The sequence below is a fragment of the Gasterosteus aculeatus genome, chromosome 7 (genome assembly GCF_964276395.1).
Source record: "Gasterosteus aculeatus chromosome 7, fGasAcu3.hap1.1, whole genome shotgun sequence".
In the NCBI taxonomy this organism is placed as follows: Eukaryota; Metazoa; Chordata; class Actinopteri; order Perciformes; family Gasterosteidae; genus Gasterosteus; species Gasterosteus aculeatus.
The window spans coordinates 4,984,874-5,003,130 of NC_135694.1; the positions used below are offsets into that span (position 1 = coordinate 4,984,874).

The following is an 18,257-nucleotide window of genomic DNA, read 5'->3' on the forward strand; positions in this document are numbered from 1 at the left end:
TATTATTTTTTGGTCTTAAGAAAGTGATTGAAAATGTAACAATCCAACGATAAATGTTGGGAGTAAAAATAGATGAATTAACCTCTGAAATGTAAGTAGACATCTCCATATTGACAACATAATTGATTGACCTTTTATTGACCTTGTGGTATCAAGAAATATTGTATACGTAATGCAAGGAGACTAATATATTTTTTAACTCTGTCATTACAAGATCCTAGAAAATTCTATGACTGAAACGGATTTATATCTAATCATAAAAAAAGATTTACAAAGTATGATGAGAGAGCTCATTAAAATCAGCAAAAAGTTTGATAGTCCGTCACATTTTGATATTTTGTTTGTAATGGGACATTTTCTGGTGTTGCTACTTTCCTGGACACAAAGTCCAAAATATCACCGACAAACACAGTACATGAGTCGAATAGACTTCCCCCATAAAATAATGAAGTCTGAATTTTTGGTAAGTATCAAATTTATTCTCAAGTACACAAACAGGTGGTAATATAAAATCAAACAACGAGACAGTCGATGTCACTGTTTTTGAAATGTCAAATCTTCATTTAGCACCTTAATAGTTCGGTTATACATGATTTATATAGTCACTCATACAAAAAGAAATGAAATGGGGTGAATAATGCGAGTCAGTTACATAAAAAACAAGCATGGGGGCATTTGGATCACAGTTACTTCAGATATACACTGGATGTAATCAAAAAGTACCACTTTCAGCGTTTTGTCTGCACGTATTAGTACCGTTGAGTCTCTGCGGTCCGATACCGAAAACTTCTCACAGTTAAGAGTTACTGACGCCTGGGCAGTGATTTCCATTACACCACTTCACCTGACCGTTTTTTTCTGGACCGATATTCTTTTCACATTAGAGCGTTCTGTGTTGTCGCATTTACATTGGAGAAGTATTTCTATTCACGCACACACACACACACACACACACACGCGCGCACGCACGCAGACACGCAGGAGAATTGACAAACAACGCTGGAAGTTATTTGATGTACCCGGAGAGTGAAAATGTCTCTTCGTAAAACAAAGAGTAAGGCACTTACGAACCAGATGTGCGTGCAGGATTGGATCCTTTTGGAGTGCGTGGCGCCCTCTGCTGTTGAGCTGTGGTCCGTGCGCTCCCCGGATGGACAGGGTTCGAGATGCTTCCCTTCCTAGTATATTGCGTTTCCGTTTTTGGGTGGGTTTTAAAAAGCTCGGGGTGCCGAGGTGCTGATAGACAAAAGGATTTATCTTGTGCAGAAAGTCGCAGAAAAGGGAAACAGAACTTTTTTTCTTTCGGATTGAAGTTTGGAAAGATAACGGTAATGTAGTGGATTTTAATAGCAGAACAGTCGCTGACATGTAGCGACCGTATCCCACGTTAGTGTTTTCGTCTTGCTTGTTTTTCTCTCTCGTCTTTGTCAGTGTTAAACCCTGTTCTCACCAAATTTGCAACTAGTGCCCTCAATCCGAAAGGCCCTCGTGCGCTCACAAAGCTACCGCCGGATCCTCGTCAGAACAAGTGCGAGCCGCACACCAACTTCACGTGAAAGGTCACTGGACGCCACGACACAGGAAAGACAATGAACAAAACAAACAAAACAAAAAAAAGGACTACATGACATCCACGAAGAACTCGCTGGGGTTTCCCATGGCCAGGTGGAACGACTGGCGGGACGCCGTCAGCTCCGGGGGCACGGCGCCCAGGTCGCGGGTGGGCGGGGCGCCGGGGGGCCCCCCCGGGGTGGAGGAGGGCATCGGGGCCAGAGTCGGGTGCATGGGGCCGGCGACCAGCTGCTGCGCGTGGGGGTGGCCGTGGGCGGCCATGGCCGGGTGCGGGTGCTGGGGCACCATCATCACCATCATGGGGTTGTAGGGCAGGATGCCCGGCGGGTAGGGAGACATGTGGGGCGGCTGGGGGAGGCGGTGGTGATGCGACCGCTGGGAGGAGGCGTGGCTGTGCTCGCTGGGGGCGGCCGAGCCGTGGCCCCGCCTCAGGCTGCTGCGGGTGGAGTACTCGGATTCGCTGCCGCTGCCGGAGCGCGAGTCGCCCTCCACGCCCACGCCGGAGGGGGATTTCTCCCCGCCGCCCACGGTGCTGCCGGGGCCTTTGGTGCTGCGGCGCCGCTCGCCCTCGCTTCTCGTCGAGCCGCTGCTCCGGCTCCCTGTGGGCAGGGCGAGGGGGGCGGGGTTAGTTATACATAAAAGTGTCCGTTATGTAGAATTATTTTTACATTCCACTACTTCATTAACAACCCTGACGCCGTCACGCGCTATAAACAACTTTTTAAAAAACTCAACAATGACTCAACAGCTAATCCCGTAGTCCTCCTACATTTAAGTCATCGACCCCCCCCCCCCCCCCCCCCAAAAAAGCCCTGTGCTCACCTTCGCTGTGCTGGCTGCCCGTGCTGCCGGGGGCGTAGCTGTAGCTGGTGAGCTCGTGGTACGGCGGCGGCTGGCTGGAGAAGGCGTGCGTCGGGTAGGGCTGGTAGGGGAACGTGTGCATCATGGGCCACGGGGAGGCCCCGGGCAGGGGCAGGGGGGCCAGCGTGTCCTGGTCCGAGGCCCCGCTGGAGCCGTCGTTGTCGTTCAGGGAGAGGTTGGCCATGTCTGGAAAGGAGGGGGGGGGGGGGGGGGGGGGGAAGAGATGATGAGGAGGAGTCAAGGCTGCGCGCGAGAACAAGACATCCTACGGCAACTGAAGGCGCAGTAACGGCTTCCCGTCACTCACAGTTCTCGCAGTCGCTCAGGTCTCCGAAGACGTAGTAGCACTGCTCGGAGAAGGTGATCTTGTTGACGGTGTGCCGGATGAAGCCGGCCTTCAGCAGGTTGCTGGCGTACTTCCTGGCTTCGCGGCGGTCCTGGAATCCCTCGATGTGGTGGAAGAGCCACTCCACCACGTCGGAGCCTGCGGGCGGAACCCGCGGGACGGGAAGACAGAGATTAGTTTAACCCGAAGGAAACGTTTGTGCGTGACGTTCAGAATGCGCCACCAACCAAACAAATAAATAGAAATACTGTCTGTACGTACAAAGTATCATTAAAATACAAATCCCAAAATATATGTACACACACACACACAGAAGATGAATGACAATGCACAGCACCTACGCTCTTCTTACATCTTATACAGATAAATACAATTATATCCCGAATACAATCTGTGCGAGGCTGCTTATTAACTCAAGTGTTGGAATAAATATCACACCAAAATAATTGTTATTCATTGCTCTTTTCATTTAATTTGCTCACAAGCAGCTCAACAGTTCAGAGACCTGTGAGGTTCTCGATTGTCACTAAAGCTTTATGTAAAAGAGACGGTCACTTCAATAAAAGTTTTCCTAATCCGTCCTTGTGACTCCAATTTAACCGATGCATTTTCGGCGGGGGGGGAACACGAGTCACACGGCTTTAATTCTGGGAGCATAATGAGAGCATAATGCCTGCCCTGTACAGCCCTGTGAGGACAGAGCGTCCCTGCCACTAGGTCACGTCGTCTCCTCCGACTGGCCTTACCCAGGAAGGCGTTGGGGATGGTGATTTTCAGCCACATGCGGTCCCTGACCTCCAGACCAGACTCTGGGGAGGCCATCGCCTTGGCGACGGACGCCATGTCGGAGTGCAGCGATAAGTTGAAGTCATCGAAGCCTGGAAAGAGACACGGGGGCATTTTAGGGAAGCGAAAGAGGAAGCGCGAACGTGCGGGGATGAACGAGAGGATCACTACGAGGCGAGATTCGGGTCAAAGAGAAGTGTGGCGATATGAAACCGGGCTGAGAATAAAGAGGAGGGGCCGAGAGACGGCGCCCACAGAGGGGGGAGACTATAGGCGAGACAGTCGGGGAGAAGCGCTCACGTTCGGTCTCCGTGACGGAGGACGACGAGGTGATGGTGCTGAGGGAGGAGCTGCCTGGGAAGGGGGGGTAGACCCCCGTCATGGCAACGGAGTGGCTCACCCAGGCCGCGGGGTCGATGGGTCGGATGGGTTCATCTGAAAGGAGAGACAGGGGGGGGGGGGGGGTTTTAGTGACAGCGGTGAGCCATGAAATGGGGGAGGGGGGTCGCTCAGTACTCACTGCGAGGCAGAGTGAAGTAGCCCTGAGGAGACGGGTCCCAGCACTTAGCCACCGTCAGAATGATGGGGCTGGAAAAAAGAAAAAAAAAGGTCAGTTAGACCCGACGCCGGCTTGTGTACCGACACAACCTAACAGAACCGCTCTAATATGACGTGTGAGGGAAAAACCCACGGACAAACAGCTCACCCGGGCTTGTGTACGATCTCCCTCAGGACCCGCACCGCATCGTCGTTACTCATATTCTCAAAGTTGATGTCATTCACCTTTAAAAAAAAAGGAAGACAAAGATTTAATGCAATAATGGGGAGAGACATTTCCTCAAGCCTCAAATGGCCCACGGAGCCATTTGAGGCTTGAGGAAATAATGATTGCCAATTTACTATTTTCCGACATTTCAGAGACCAGATGACCAATAAATTAAATCAAGAAACTAAAATTGGCAGATTTTTGAATCTGACAATTGAATCTGCCAAATTGATCACCACGTATGCGTGTTTCTATGTTTGTTCATGCACCCCCGTTATGTGTTTTTGTGGCTGAACCGCCGTCGCTTCGAAGCCAAAACTTTTCCAAAATGGTGCACAGGGTGTCCAAAAACTGAGAGCGACACCCGAACTAGAACAGGAAAACAAAACAACACCCCCTTTGATTCGGGATCAACCCTTTGTTGCTCCTCACCTGCAGCAGCATGTCGCCAGGTTCGATGCGTCCGTCCGCCGCCACGGCTCCTCCCTTCATGATGGAGCCGATGTAGATGCCTCCGTCGCCCCTTTCGTTGCTCTGGCCCACGATGCTGATGCCCAGGAAGTTGTACTTCTCTGTGCGCGTTGAGAAATTACGGTTCCGTCAACGCTACCCGCGCAACACCGTCGCCGAGTATTGGACTTCATTCACAAATCAGGAGTTTACGTACCCATGTTGAGAGTGACGGTGATGATGTTCAAGGACATTGTGGAGTCGGTCACGCTGCTGAAGGATGAGGCCTGGAGGGGGGGGTAGTAAAAGAAAAGTATCATGAGATTTGCGGAATTTGCAATATATATCGATTATAAGGACTCTTTAGAATAACAGTAGGAAAGAACAAACCCTCTCCAGGCGCGGGGGGCGCTGTTTCCGGCGCCTGCGGTGGCGTTTGAGGAGCCTCGAGGCCGTGCTCTGCTCTGTCGCGCTGCTGAACCTACAAGGATGAACAGAAAGACGTGTTAGAAGAGAACCGCCCCCCCCGCAGAACCTTTAAGACGAGCGTCTCTCGCTTTTCTCACCTGCTCATGGTGTCGTCGTCCTCCGAGTCGCAGAAGCTGGTGGTGTCCAGCTCGCTGCTCATCACCGTGCTGGAGCTCTCGTAACCCGCCAGGTGGCGCTCCAGTCGGGTCTGGCCGTTCATTCGAGGCCCTGAAACGGCGTTTAAGAGCTCACGGACATTTCTCTCTTCTCCCACATTCCCGATTGCGTCAATGCACAATCCAAATCGCTCGGTTGGAGCGGTGGTGAGCTTGACCGGCGGTTGTCTTACCGTGAGGCTCCAAGCTCTCTCTGTGCCGAGGTCTCTCCCTCCTGAAGGAGACCACGGACTCGGTCTCCGTCTGGTCGTCCAGCGTCTCCACGCTGCCCGTCGCGTTGGGGCTGTAAAAAGGAAATGGAAGAAAAAAAGGGAGGAAGCAGCGGCGCAGTGAAAAATAGAACGGAACTCCAGCTGCTATAATGTAATCACTTTTACACGTCAGTTTCCAGATGTTCAAATAACCAATAAAGATGTTTTAGGACATATTTATGTCCATTACACTGGATCAAAATCAGCTTTTTTCTTCCACATTAAAGATGGATATTTGAAGCATTCAAAATATTCAGCAAAAACCAGAGACTGACCTTGACTTGACCTTTACAGATCATGAATTATTTGTCAGATGAACAATGTAACGGCTACACAGGGCAGCAGACTGAGTAACCATTCGCGTACTGACAAATCTGCTGATTGCTGAGGAAGAAAGACAGCGCCAAGTTTGAAATGAGGCTTCGTTTTCCTGTAGGATTCTGCAAAACCACCACGCTGAGTTACAGGGAGGCAAGAGAGGAACAGCGAGGCCTCTGAATGAGAGCGCTGCGGCCGCCAGGGGAGTGACCTCCATCTGACCCCTGAACCAAACATCAAAAGAGCCCCGCGCATCAACAGAGAGGGAAAGAAGTCATAAACTATAAATACTTCCGTTTGCTTTGGACGCCTCCAGATGGATTACGGTAATAGTTTCCTCTCTCAGAAGGTTTCACGTGGACAAAAAGACGAGAGCGTCTTCATTTCGTTTTCTTTTATCTCAACGTTGGGATAATAAAAGCTTGCACTGTGTGCAAACGTTTTAAAATGACGTCAGTGTGTGTTTTAATGTGGTGAAGGCCTCTCCCGCCCCGCAGACAACAAGGACCCCCCCCAGCATAGAGCCGCAGTGTTCCTGCTATTCCTGTAGCAACGTGATCCTGGGAGTGGACGAGACATTCATGGCACAGAGAGACGCCATGTACATCACACCTGTGGGACCGGCCCGAGTGTGCGCGCGCGAGGCGCCCCTCTTTGGGGGCAAATGCACTTACTGGAAGGAGGGCGGTCTGGAATCCCCGATGCCCCCGGTCCTCTCCGCCGGTGGCGGTGGGAGGGGCGGAGGAGGGGGCGAAGGCTGCGGCGTTGCCTCCACCGGAGGGACCACAGCCACTGGGGGCTCCGCCGTCGTAGCGTCTGAAGACACCAACTAGAGGGGGGGGGGAAACAGGATAGTCAAAAGAGACTTAAAGAGAGAACATAATCCGAGGGAGGGACGGGAGGAGAAGCAGGTAAGATGTCAACTGGTTTGACACACAAACACTGAGCTCTTTTCAGGTGGACGTCTCCGGGGGACACTGAAACGATATCCCACACTTAACCCGTCTCTCCTCGTCTACACAACAAAAGGGTGCTATGAGTGCACGGACACACACACACACACACACACACATATTAAAAAAAAAAACATGTATACGACCAAAAGGAGAAGACAAAAAAAAGTGTGTGTGTTGCCGGGGGACGGCTTTTAAATGCTGTGGACATTCGTTTGGAACGGAAAAACACACACACGCATCGTTCACTTTTGTTGCGCTTAAATGTGCTTTACACTCCCTGTCAAAATAACTCAACGAAGCGGAGTCTGTCAGGGCTGCACAGCAGCGCCCCACCCCCCAAAATCGCTTGTCTGCTGGGATCCCTCCGTCCGCCTTGGCCAGCAGATCACATATCGGTCCCTCTGGTGTCTGAGCTTTGTCCCCCCCCCCCTTCTTATGCACTTACCAGATGCTTTGGCCTCAAACCTGCTTATCTGGGCCCTGAATTGTCTTTTGTCTCTATTCAAATGTTACTCTCAGGTTGGTGGGGAGGAGGGGAGAGGGGGGGGGGGGGTTCTTCTCCTGGAGAAATGGAAAGTATGAAATGTGTGACGCTTGGAGCTTGGAAGCTTCAGTGTGGACGAACACAAGGAGGGAACGGCTGAAGCTCTTCTGGCTCAGAGGACGGCTACGTTTACGTTTCTGCACACTTAGCGGCGCTCGAATGGCAAAGTTTGAATCGTGAGGAAGAATCACGGCCGATTGTCTGCAAAAAAATGCATACAACCTGCATGCAACAGGTTTAATCGCTCCTTACCCATGAAACCACTCTGCCGTTGAAACAAGGCAGCTTGGCGCCGTCATCGGAAATCTCCTCTTTCACCACCCTGAGGAAAAGCAGAGGGACACACAGTGAGGCTCGGGGAGGCTTCCTAACGCGCCCCCCTCCCAATTCAGTCTGCTCGGGAGGACAGGAAGGAGAAAACTGCCGGCACATGAAACAGTTTACATTACGGACACATCAAATGAGGATGCACGGAGGCCGTCACAACAACACGGCGGAACTAAATCACAGGGCCTGTCCTGTAGTCCCCCCCCCACAAGCAGTGCAGATAAAGCACAAACAAAGAGACAAGATGTGGTGGGATGTCCAAAGGCCAAAGCGCCTCAAAGCAGACACCTCCCTCCCTCCCTCCCTCTTCCAGTAGTCTTCCTCCATGTGTTTAGCCTGAAAGACAAAACATTTGCTATCGGCTGTGTACCTACCCCCCCCCCCCCCCCCTCCCCCTCCCACACTCCCACTCTGTTATTATGGTAGTTGTTAAGTTTTTTCCCCCTTCCCCAGCTGTTGAGAGCTTTGTGGACAGATTGTTGTGGGCACCGCGTGGGTGATATTTTATTTGCATTCGAGCGCAGCGAGTGGCTACGTTGCCCCCCCCCCCATCGCGCTGTGAGAAACTGCATCCGGGCAGCAGAAAGAGCAGATGCTGCATTCTTCCCGAGAGCGGAATTGTCTTCATTCCACGTCCCTCCGAACAAACAAGGGGCCGCAGTCATTTAACACACACTCTAAATAATGCACAAACAAGCCTGAAGCATGCAGAGACCTGGTGGATTTAATAAACAAGCCCCCCCCCCCCGACCGGACTTTCTCAATTGCCCCGTCTCCTGCTACTATCAAATACTTCAGACCAGCAGAGCTTCACCCGCAGAGCTACACTGAAGAATATCTAATAACCTTCACCCCCCCGAAACACGCTTTCCTTATCCTGCTGGAAAGTCCCGACACCCAGCAAACACTCTGTGTCCAACCCCGGGTTCTCAGCACCGGTCCGGTCCTGGCCTGCTCCCTGGATCCCCCCCCCCCCCCCCCCCCCACGGCACACACCTCGACAGCTGGCCTCATACCAGGGCAAATGAAAACACACACTATTACGCACTCCTCTCTCCCTGCTTTTGACTGGACAGCTGACTCAGAGCTATGTTTGAATGTTTGTTTGTTTTATTTGCTGAAAGGTGGGAATGTTTCTCTCTATGGAAGGCTTCCCTTGCTCTGCCGAGAGAGAGAGAGAGAGAGAGGTTGTCTCTCTCGAAGACGCTTCCACGCACACGAGGTCTAAACGCGTCCCGTCAACACGGGGACGAGCTCCACATCAGACAGACGACTCCAGAAAAAAATAATTAAGTGTAAAAAGTAGATTACTTTGCAGATGATATCGCAAATAAAACGTTTCAGTTTCACCAGAAAATCGTACATTTCTAATGTTCTGTTTAAACTACTTTAAAAGAAGTGTACGGTCTTTTCAAAAAGGTTGAATTTGTTTGACTTCTAGAGACAAGAGGAGTCTAAACACCATTAGCCAAATGACTGTACATTTTTCACACTATTCTGACATCCATTTGGCCCAACAATGAATCGAGGAAACTGATTGAGAGGATAATAATCCCAAACTGCAGCCCTAAAGAACATTTCTGCACAAGCCGAGTGGACCGTGAACTCAATTTCACGCATTCACAGAAGAAGAAAGGTTCACCTGAAGCGGCTTTTGGGCTACAAACGGTTATTTCCACAACGTATCATCTACTTTTGTTATGAAACGCTGCCGGAGCCCGAAGTCACGTCGGAGCCTCGCCTGCACACTGAAACAAAGCACCATTTACAGTGAGAAAAAAAGTGAGAAGCAAGCAGATCACCTCATTTCACTTAACAAATAACCAAAATAGCCCGTCGCATTTTTCACCGATTACTCAACTAATCACTTCAACAACCGGACCTCGAGTAGCTTTACAGCACGCACAACGCAGATGTCCTCAGGAACATCTCGGAAATCTGTAGTTGCCGTTATTTATTCCCACTGTCTGTGCGGGAGGGTGTGTGTGTATGGGGGGGAGGGGGGGAGGGGGTCGCTGAATGAAAAGCCATCACTCCTCCATTTCAACTTGATGTTTTCAGACATAGCAGCTTCCTCGGCACAGGCTCTGATGGTGCCATCCAACAGAGGAAAAGAGGGGCAAATGGCCCCCGGTCTTTAAACCATCATCCAACACTACAACGCATTTAGCAGAAGCCCCAAAGGGGTATCGCTGGGGGGGGGGATTGAACCGCAAACATGCATTCTTCTGCAGGGAAACGCACAGCGGCTAGACGGAAAAGGAGGAAGGGAAAGATGAATTGATAGGGGAGAGGAGACAGCTCTTTCTGGAGGAGTGGATTGGGAGAAAAGGGGGGGTGAGAGGGTGAAAGGATAGCTGGCAGAGCAAAGTGTCAAAGAAAAACCTGGCTTCAGTCCCAAAAGAGAGAAAAAAGGCAAGGATTTCACCAGATGATGAACTGGAGGAGGGAGGGAGGATGGGGTGAGGATTAGGGGTAAGGAAAAGCAGCAGGGAACGCTCCCATTGTAATGATGATGTTTTCCCGAGGTAAAAAAAAGCCCATCCCGGCTTCCGTACCTTTTATTATTTATGCAACCACTCGGATATTCATCACTAGTGGCGATAACTTGGCGGGTTGGGATTAGGGATTCAATGGCGACCTGCATTCAAAGTTTAGAAGTTGTCGAGTTCATTATGATTTAGTTAGTTAATTTTATATTAGGGAAATATTAATTAGCCAAAATATGTCAAACATACATATTAGCCACGCATTTTTTTCACTGTTATTTGCGTCACGTCGATGCTCCTCCACTCAGATAATTAAAAAAGACACAAGTAAAACTTTTAACAATTAAAAGTTCTTGAGAAGCTTTTACAACTCGTTACCATCTATAACATAAAAGGACAAAGGGGGGAGAAAAATCACAGCAGCTCACCCGAAGTCCTGGTCCATAGACTTGAAGAAGAATTTGTAGTTCGGCTTGTTCAAGACCTGTTTAAAATCCAGCAAAGTGATATTTTCGGCTGCGATGGGTATCTTCACCAAATACGGCGTCTCCTCTTCGTCGATGTGGTAGATTATTTTGGTTTCCGCCATCTCTGCGGTGGCTTTATTCTCCCCCGAGCCAGAAGCCGCCAACGAGAGACGCGCCGTGAGCCGAGGCGGCGTTAACTTCGCGGAGGTAAGTTAACGGTGCTAGCGGCTAGGCTAGTGGCGGAGCTAGCTAGGTGGCTAACGAGACGGCAGAGGTGAAACGATGATGGCCACTGAGATTTTTTTTTTCGGATCCGGGCCAGATGGGACGTGAAGCTCCGCGAAGCCCCTCGCTCGCTCTCCGACTTTTCCTTTTTTTTTTCGTAAGTCAAACGCTCGCAGACCCCCGCATTGTTACCCGAGGGGCGAAACACGACGGACACGCTACATCCACACGACCTAACGTTATTAGCTACCTACCAGCAACTTTTCCCCTAACAAAAACATACAGGGCAGAAGGGGGGAGGGAGGAGGGGGGCGGGCGGGGGGGGTCGAGAAACTTTTTTGCCACTTTTTGCGAGCCGACGCGGCGTGTGACGTAAACACGTAACCCCGCCCACTTTGTTTACGTACGCTTCCCAACTCCACCCTCTGACTTGTGTGATTTGTGTTATTGAGAGAAAAATAGAAGAGGTATAATAAGTATTAGATTTTTTTAAATGAACAATAGTATTTTGTTAAAGTACTCTGTTATAAGCGAAGGTACTGCTTTAAAGTAAAAGTACTCTTTTTTTTCACTTTATGTTGAATTGATTGATTTAATATATTGTATCACTGCATCATTATTTTTGATATATTTATGTGTACATCATTTATGGAGTGATTTATAGTTTGAATTTATAATCTACATTTGCAAATCTAAATGTGAAGGATGTAAATATTTGCCTTAAAAATGAAGATAGAAGAAAAAATATTGCTTTCAGTATTTTTATTTTTTTGTTTTCAGTATTGCCTATTTAGTTAGGGGCCCTGTATTAGTATTAAATAAAATCATTTAATTTCACCAAATTACAACAAACAAGAACGTAAGTGCTTAAGGGGCCCTGTAAAACCAAAGCTGTTTCTGTCCCACATGCGATTGAAACTTCGGAGTAACATAATATTTCTGCTTTAATACGCCAGAGGAACAAAACATCAATCCATGAAGAAACAAATCCACACCATCACTTACCAGTGACAATTTTGGTTATTTTCAAAATGAAATGTAATCACCCGACATAGTGTAAATGTGTAGCTTTATTTAATGTATGCATTGGCAGGACATTGTTTAAATGTGTAATAACAAGAACAACCAAGAACCACTGAAGCACAGTCAGTGTTTAATCTTTTATTTACAGTTACTAAATAAACCACTAGAGGGAACTCTCAAATATGCAGTGCAGGGATTGAGGATCACAAAGGATTGGTGGCGTTAAAAGTAGGATTTCAGCTGGTCCCATTACAACAGGGAGAGTAGCCATGTGGCTTTGATTCTCTAAAATGTCACGTGCCAACCTACTATTTGTCGCGCGACTACATCACACCCCTTAAAAGACGACCCCCATTTCCTTCTAATGCTTCGTGTTGAAAATGTGCGGACCAAACATCACCACGCCCACGCAGGCGATCACAAACAGCACCCAGAAGGTGACGGCCAGCAGCTGCACGCAGAACAGCGTCTTCCTGCTCTGCCGGATGACCTCGTCCTCGCCCGCCAGGCCCGGCACCGCGCCGCACGGCCTGCCCGGGTGCATCTGCTGCACCCGCAGGCTGACGGTGGGCAGGATGATGAACCGGGAGTCTCTGCCGTCGCCCTCCAGAGAGAGCACCACCCTCTGGGTGACGGTGGCCAGGCGGGCCGCCTGCCCGGCACTGGGCAGCCTGGAGGCCGCGGGGGGCAGCCTGGCCAGGATGCGCGAGTTGCGGGGCAAGCAGAGGGCGTTTCCGGTCTCCAGAGGGGTGAGGTGGCGGCAGAGGGGGCAGGGGAGGGCCGGCGTGCTGCCCGCCTCGGGGGGCTGCACGAGGGAACACAGCTGGATCCTTCCGAGGCACTCGGTGCAGAACACGTGGAGGCACTCCAGCATCCGGGGGCACTTGTTGTGCTGGTTGTACTCCTGGTAGCAGACGGGACACTCCACATCCGCGGGCTCCCCGGTGGCGGTGCTGAGGCTGGGGCCCCCCTGCTGAGCAGCAGGGACCACACCCCCCATCATGGTGGGTGAGGGGAGGGGGCTCAGTGATGGCAAGACCGCAAGTTGTGGACGACGAGCAGAGGGCCGTAAAATCTGCGAGGAGAAAAGAGCCTTAACTAAGGCTGCTAGAACCCCAGAGGCTCATGTGCGTCTTATTATTTGAAATGTCAGGATCTGCTCTCCTTGAGATGTGCTTTGTTTCTTCTGAGATTTTATGGACGGATCCCGCAGCACATGAGTCAGAGCATTGGTTCCTTTTAACCACACAGCCATCTACTGTCTGCTCAGTAGATGGCTGGAGTGTGTGCTGGCCTGCTCACTCGAGCCCTATCAAGGAAATATGGGAATGAGAAGAAAAAGAGAAGCTGTAAAAGGAAGTAATGAGTCACTGAGGGTATCGGTAGGTCCACTTTTCTTCACTCGCATATAGGGAACAAAACTGTTTTATGTTAGAGAAGATAAAGCTAATGGTGAAATTGAACTCGGCCTATATTATGCCTGTGATATAAACAGCATGGACTTTGAAACGCGTGTTTACTAGACATGAAGGGTCAGAAAAACACTTGAGTAAGTGGCACATATGAGTGACTATAGTGAGTAGCATATATGTGAAATATGATCCCACAAAAATTCATTCAACACAAAAATAAAAAGTTGTGCCAGTGGTCGTTTAACACGGAAAGAACACTTGAAATGAGGACATTAAACCATTGCGAGCTGCTGAGCCTGGTAGACAAAGAGTTTGGTAAAAAAAGATGGATGCCTCTCAGCCAGCAGCTGGTTAGCTTAGCTTAGCATTAGGACTGGAAACAACTGGAAAAGGTAACCTTTTTGAAAGGCAACACAAAAAATCCGCGAACCGCATTTGATTTTAATCTTTAATCGTTTTTCTATACAGATTAGGAAAACATTTCCCGTTAATTTATTCTTAAGACTTGTTTTACTGTACCAACCCCTCTTCTTTTTTTGTTTTGGTTTGTCGCATGGAACAACAAGCCATGATCCCTCATTGGGGGATTGTTGCCAAGCAGACGGGGGGTCTCCTTTGAATTGATCCATGGCAGCGACACACACGTCTACACGACAGAATCGGCTCAAACGCAGGAGCTCGAATATAATTTACAAAAGGACAATCAGAATGTTTTGTTACCTCCAAAAAAATCACTTGTACGTAATCAGAATCAGAACTATTTGTTGGCAATTATGTCCCAAACGAGTTTGTCAGGATGGATGGTCTATGGGCAATAAGCCAAATTAACACAGTGCAAGAAATATGAATACGAATATGAAAAATGGAACATGAATATATTGAATTTATAGTTTTTCAAAAGAATATAAAATATTTAACGAATACAAAGTTAAAACAATAAAGTGCATAGGCAAAACCGGTACTATACACAAGTGTACTGTGAGTGTATTTAAATATGAACGAACGGATGTGCAGGGTGAGCAACTGGCACAACGACAACCTGTTGAAACCAGTGCTGTGAATAAACAAGCTCGGCGGCGTCGGCCATCGGGTTTGGCGAGATGATCCTGACGGGCAGCTGGCAGCGATCCGTCTTTACACCTCAGAAGCAGATAAGAGAGCCACTTACCCGCCGCACTCCCCCCTTGGATCGGTGCACCCTTTGACCTCCGACCCCTCTCGCTGTCCTCACTTGTCGTCATGCTGGTGCACGGACCTCATGCTGGCAGCGCGTCTTCCTCCCTCTTCTGTGGGCACGTTAAGCGCTCGCACCTCTGCACCTCTGAGGCCCACTCGCAACGCTCTGGTTTTTCCATCCAACCTGATTGAGCTCGTCCTCCCCGCCCTGCCCGTCCCTGTGCTTTGCTCAGGGGTAATTAAACCCCTCGGTGATGTGAAGGTAACCAGGACACACAAGACAGAATAGGACAGGTTCAGAGTCAACTGACTACTTGCGTTTGATGTTGTTATGCTTCACACGAGGTGGGAATCAGGGTGCAATCATCTCCATCCTTTTGTTTCTGTGCCTCAAAAGTCAGTCGTTTAAGTCAATACTTAAAAAGAAGAACATTAGAAACAGATTGTGCAGGCTAGTAGGTGTCGATGGCTACAAACAAGGGTAAATAAGGGACACAATGTGTGGTAAGTGAATTATTGACGGACAAATCCGACCGAATGATTTCTTTGTCCCGTACAGACGCCCACTCTGCAATTTTCAGCTTGACTGAACCGCGTAAACAAAACATAGCTATTAAATTAGCTTTAACATTTGAAACAGATTAATGGGGTAAAATGAGTTCCCCTGAGGTTACTTTGAGCCTGGTGCGTGCAGACATTTGGGAGAGTTCTTTAAGCCAGAAGTTATTAAGAGGAATAGACCAGACACACGTAATGAGAATGTAATGGTCATGTGGTTTAGGAACGTTTTACAACCACCAAATTCAAAATATTTCCACCTCTTTAAAGCGGCCTTGGAAGTTCAACATTTGGTAAATAACAAAAGATAAATACCAGCAGAATTTTCCTGCTTTAGGATCCAAAGTTTAACAGAAGCTGTGAGTTTTTAGTAACACATTTCCCACTTTGAGAAAGTGTCCCAGTCAATAAAGCCCGTCTGTGAAAAGCACACAGGATGGGTTTCACTTGACTCTGTCTGTTCAATAAACATTTAGCTGAAGATTAAGACTAAATCGTGTGCCGACACACCACCTCCATCTCCGGAGACGGAGGTGACATCTGAGCTGAGGGAGCCGCTAGTCTCCGAGGTCCTCGACCAGGAGAAGGAGGAAGAGGAGGAAGAGGAGGGCCCCGTCGGTCGCGTTCAAGCCGGTTGTCCGGAGAGCCGGGAGAGGAGGAGGAGCGACTTCTCCACGGGCTCCACAGGCAACAGGGGCTTTGTGTCCAGCCAATGTTGGTTGCTCACTACATTCATCTTCAGATAGCATTAGGGAATGTAGTGTAAGAAATACAAAAAAATACAACAGTCCAGCGTTTGATTGCACAACTCAGTCATTTACCAAAATTGTATACTACTTAAGTATCAAAAAGGACCTATGGTAGCCTTTACTTGTTGTGTACACACATGAATTGTTAAGATACATATTATATTATTATGATACTTTTTTATTGAAGGGACTGAAGAGTCATCTAGCGATCTCAGTGTCATCCATCCTTAATGTGTAGACTGTGCCACATTTCGCCGTTACACAATTTAGTTAATTTGTTATTTTAAAAAAACAGAAGAAAAAGTTTAATTTGAATTATTACACTGTAAATGAATACAGATTGTTTCCTAATGTGTAATGTTTTCCTTTTTAACAGAATTAATGTACTATTTTCACGTGGAGATATACAACTGCTTTGACTTGCCGTGGCTGTTTTAAAGAGTCCCCAACTTCAGATACCGGATGTTAAACTGTATTCATCTCCAATGGTTCTCCTCTGCAACATGAACTTTTGATGATGATGATGATGTGATGAAACCATGCTGGAAAAACAAACAACCAGTCATAATTCAGGTGAGCTTTTGAGCTTTCTAATTGCAGGTTTAAATAATTACCACTATGTAGCCGTTGCACACGTATGACAAAAGAAAAATGGAAAACTTTGTGGGCCTATATTGCACAATGTATATGGTTCTTACTATTCTCATGAATGTATTTCATTTTGCATTATTGTTACATATTTAAGGAAAAATGAAGGAGTTCTGGTTTTAAATTCAATTTTAAGCTTTTTTTTTTTAAAATAAGAATTTAGTTGATTCAGTGTCACAAAAAAATCAAGTGTGTGCTAAAATAATTGCATCAAGTCTCTGTAGGTATAAACTGACTTTACAAAGTAAAGCGAGGAGGCAAACGTATTCTTCTGTTGAAAGAAAGGGAAAAGAAAAATACACTTTAACTGGGTAAAATAAATGATCAGGTACTTTACACGACGTGGGCCAATATGCAAAGCTCTCCTTCACACAGAGATCTAAGAGGGTCACATGAGCCCACACAGTCCAACCCGTCCCTGCTTCACTGGTCAGCCATCCGTCCAAACTGGAGCTAACACTGAAAGCGAAAAGAGAAGGAACTACAGAGTAGTCAATGATTTACTATCAATCAAGTCCGGTTTGGCTAACGGTAGGAAGCCCCTGTTACAATAACCATCCAGATAACAGACCGTCCTGAGCAGGAACAACTAGTGTGCAGAGTGGAATGAGGCCCCCCTGCTGAGCAGCAGGGACCACACCCCCCATCATGGTGGGTGAGGGGAGGGGGCTCAGTGATGGAAAGACCGCAAGTTGTGGACGACGAGCAGAGGGCCGTAAAATCTGCGAGGAGAAAAGAGCCTTAACTAAGGCTGCTAGAACCCCAGAGGCTCATGTGCGTCTTATTATTTGAAATGTCAGGATCTGCTCTCCTTGAGATGTGCTTTGTTTCTTCTGAGATTTTATGGACGGATTCCGCAGCACATGAGTCAGAGCATTGGTTCCTTTTAACCACACAGCCATCTACTGTCTGCTCAGTAGATGGCTGGAGTGTGTGCTGGCCTGCTCACTCGGGTCCTATCAAGGAAATATGGGAATGAGAAGAAAAAGAGAAGCTGTAAAAGGAAGTAATGAGTCACTGAGGGTATCGGTAGGTCCACTTTTCTTCACTTGCATATAGGGAACAAAACTGTTTTATGTTAGAGAAGATAAAGCTAATGGTGAAATTGAACTCGGCCTATCTTATGCCTGTCATATAAACAGACAGCATGGACTTTGAAACGTGTGTTTACTAGACATGAAGGGTCAGACGGTTCCAGTTGTTGCATATATGAGCGACTAGTGAGTGTATGTGAAGGTGTATTTGAATATAGATGAAGCGATGTGCAGGTGATCGACCGGTAGACAATATGTTGAAACCAGTATTGTGAATAAACAAGCTCGCCAGCGTCAGCCGTCTTTGCACCTCAGAAGCAGATAAGAGAGCCACTTACCCGCCGCACTCCCCCCTTGGATCGGTGCACCCTTTGACCTCCGACCCCTCTCGCTATCCTCACTTGTCGTCATGCTGGTGCACGGACCTCATGCTGGCAGCGCGTCTTCCTCCCTCTTCTGTGGGCACGTTAAGAGCTCACACCTCTGCACCTCTGAGGCCCACTCGCAACGCTCTGGTTTTTCCATCCAACCTGATGGAACTCGTCCTCCCCACCCTGCCAAGGCCCCACCCCGCCCGTCCCTGTGCTTTGCTCACGGGTAATTAAACCCCCGTGGATGATGTGAAGGTAACCAGGACACACAAGACAGAATAAGA

The 18,257-nt window shown here is 48.4% G+C and overlaps 2 protein-coding genes across 4 annotated transcripts; both read right to left on the reverse strand.

The window, feature by feature from the left end:
* Positions 1–457: 457 nt before the first annotated feature.
* dvl2 (dishevelled segment polarity protein 2) lies at positions 458–11,325 on the reverse strand. Its single transcript, XM_078107152.1, has 15 exons — positions 10,739–11,325; positions 7,747–7,816; positions 6,669–6,823; positions 5,599–5,708; positions 5,348–5,477; positions 5,172–5,262; positions 4,999–5,068; positions 4,764–4,903; positions 4,272–4,348; positions 4,086–4,153; positions 3,866–4,000; positions 3,526–3,657; positions 2,741–2,917; positions 2,395–2,619; positions 458–2,171 (listed from the first exon to the last, which is right to left on the reverse strand). The coding sequence occupies exons 1-15, from the start codon at positions 10,897–10,899 to the stop codon at positions 1,621–1,623; spliced, it is 2,292 nt and encodes a 763-aa protein (XP_077963278.1). The 5' UTR covers positions 10,900–11,325; the 3' UTR covers positions 458–1,620.
* An 823-nt stretch (positions 11,326–12,148) lies between these two features.
* On the reverse strand, positions 12,149–18,146 carry LOC120821575 (uncharacterized). Of its 3 annotated transcripts, none has more exons than XM_078107155.1 (3): positions 17,941–18,146; positions 16,380–16,462; positions 12,149–15,907 (listed from the first exon to the last, which is right to left on the reverse strand). In XM_078107155.1, the coding sequence occupies exon 3, from the start codon at positions 13,026–13,028 to the stop codon at positions 12,387–12,389; it is 642 nt and encodes a 213-aa protein (XP_077963281.1). In that variant the 5' UTR covers positions 13,029–15,907; positions 16,380–16,462; positions 17,941–18,146; the 3' UTR covers positions 12,149–12,386. The 3 variants fall into 3 exon arrangements, with proteins under 3 accessions (XP_077963281.1, XP_077963280.1, XP_040036224.2); XM_078107154.1 differs by having other exon boundaries at positions 16,380–17,524; XM_040180290.2 differs by having other exon boundaries at positions 12,149–13,334; positions 14,606–17,524.
* Between the last annotated feature and the right edge of the window lie 111 nt (positions 18,147–18,257).

Excerpts from the sequence above, each read along its gene's own strand:
- dvl2 (XM_078107152.1), bottom strand. The coding sequence starts at position 10,899 with ATGGCGGAAACCAAAATAATCTACCACATCGACGAAGAGGAGACGCCG. Across the intron at positions 4,154-4,271 it reads GAGATCGTACACAAGCCCGG|CCCCATCATTCTGACGGTGG; the intron begins GTGAGCTGTTTG and ends TCTTTTTTCCAG. Across the intron at positions 4,001-4,085 it reads CTACTTCACTCTGCCTCGCA|ATGAACCCATCCGACCCATC; the intron begins GTGAGTACTGAG and ends CTCTCCTTTCAG.
- LOC120821575 (XM_078107155.1), bottom strand. The coding sequence starts at position 13,028 with ATGATGGGGGGTGTGGTCCCTGCTGCTCAGCAGGGGGGCCCCAGCCTC.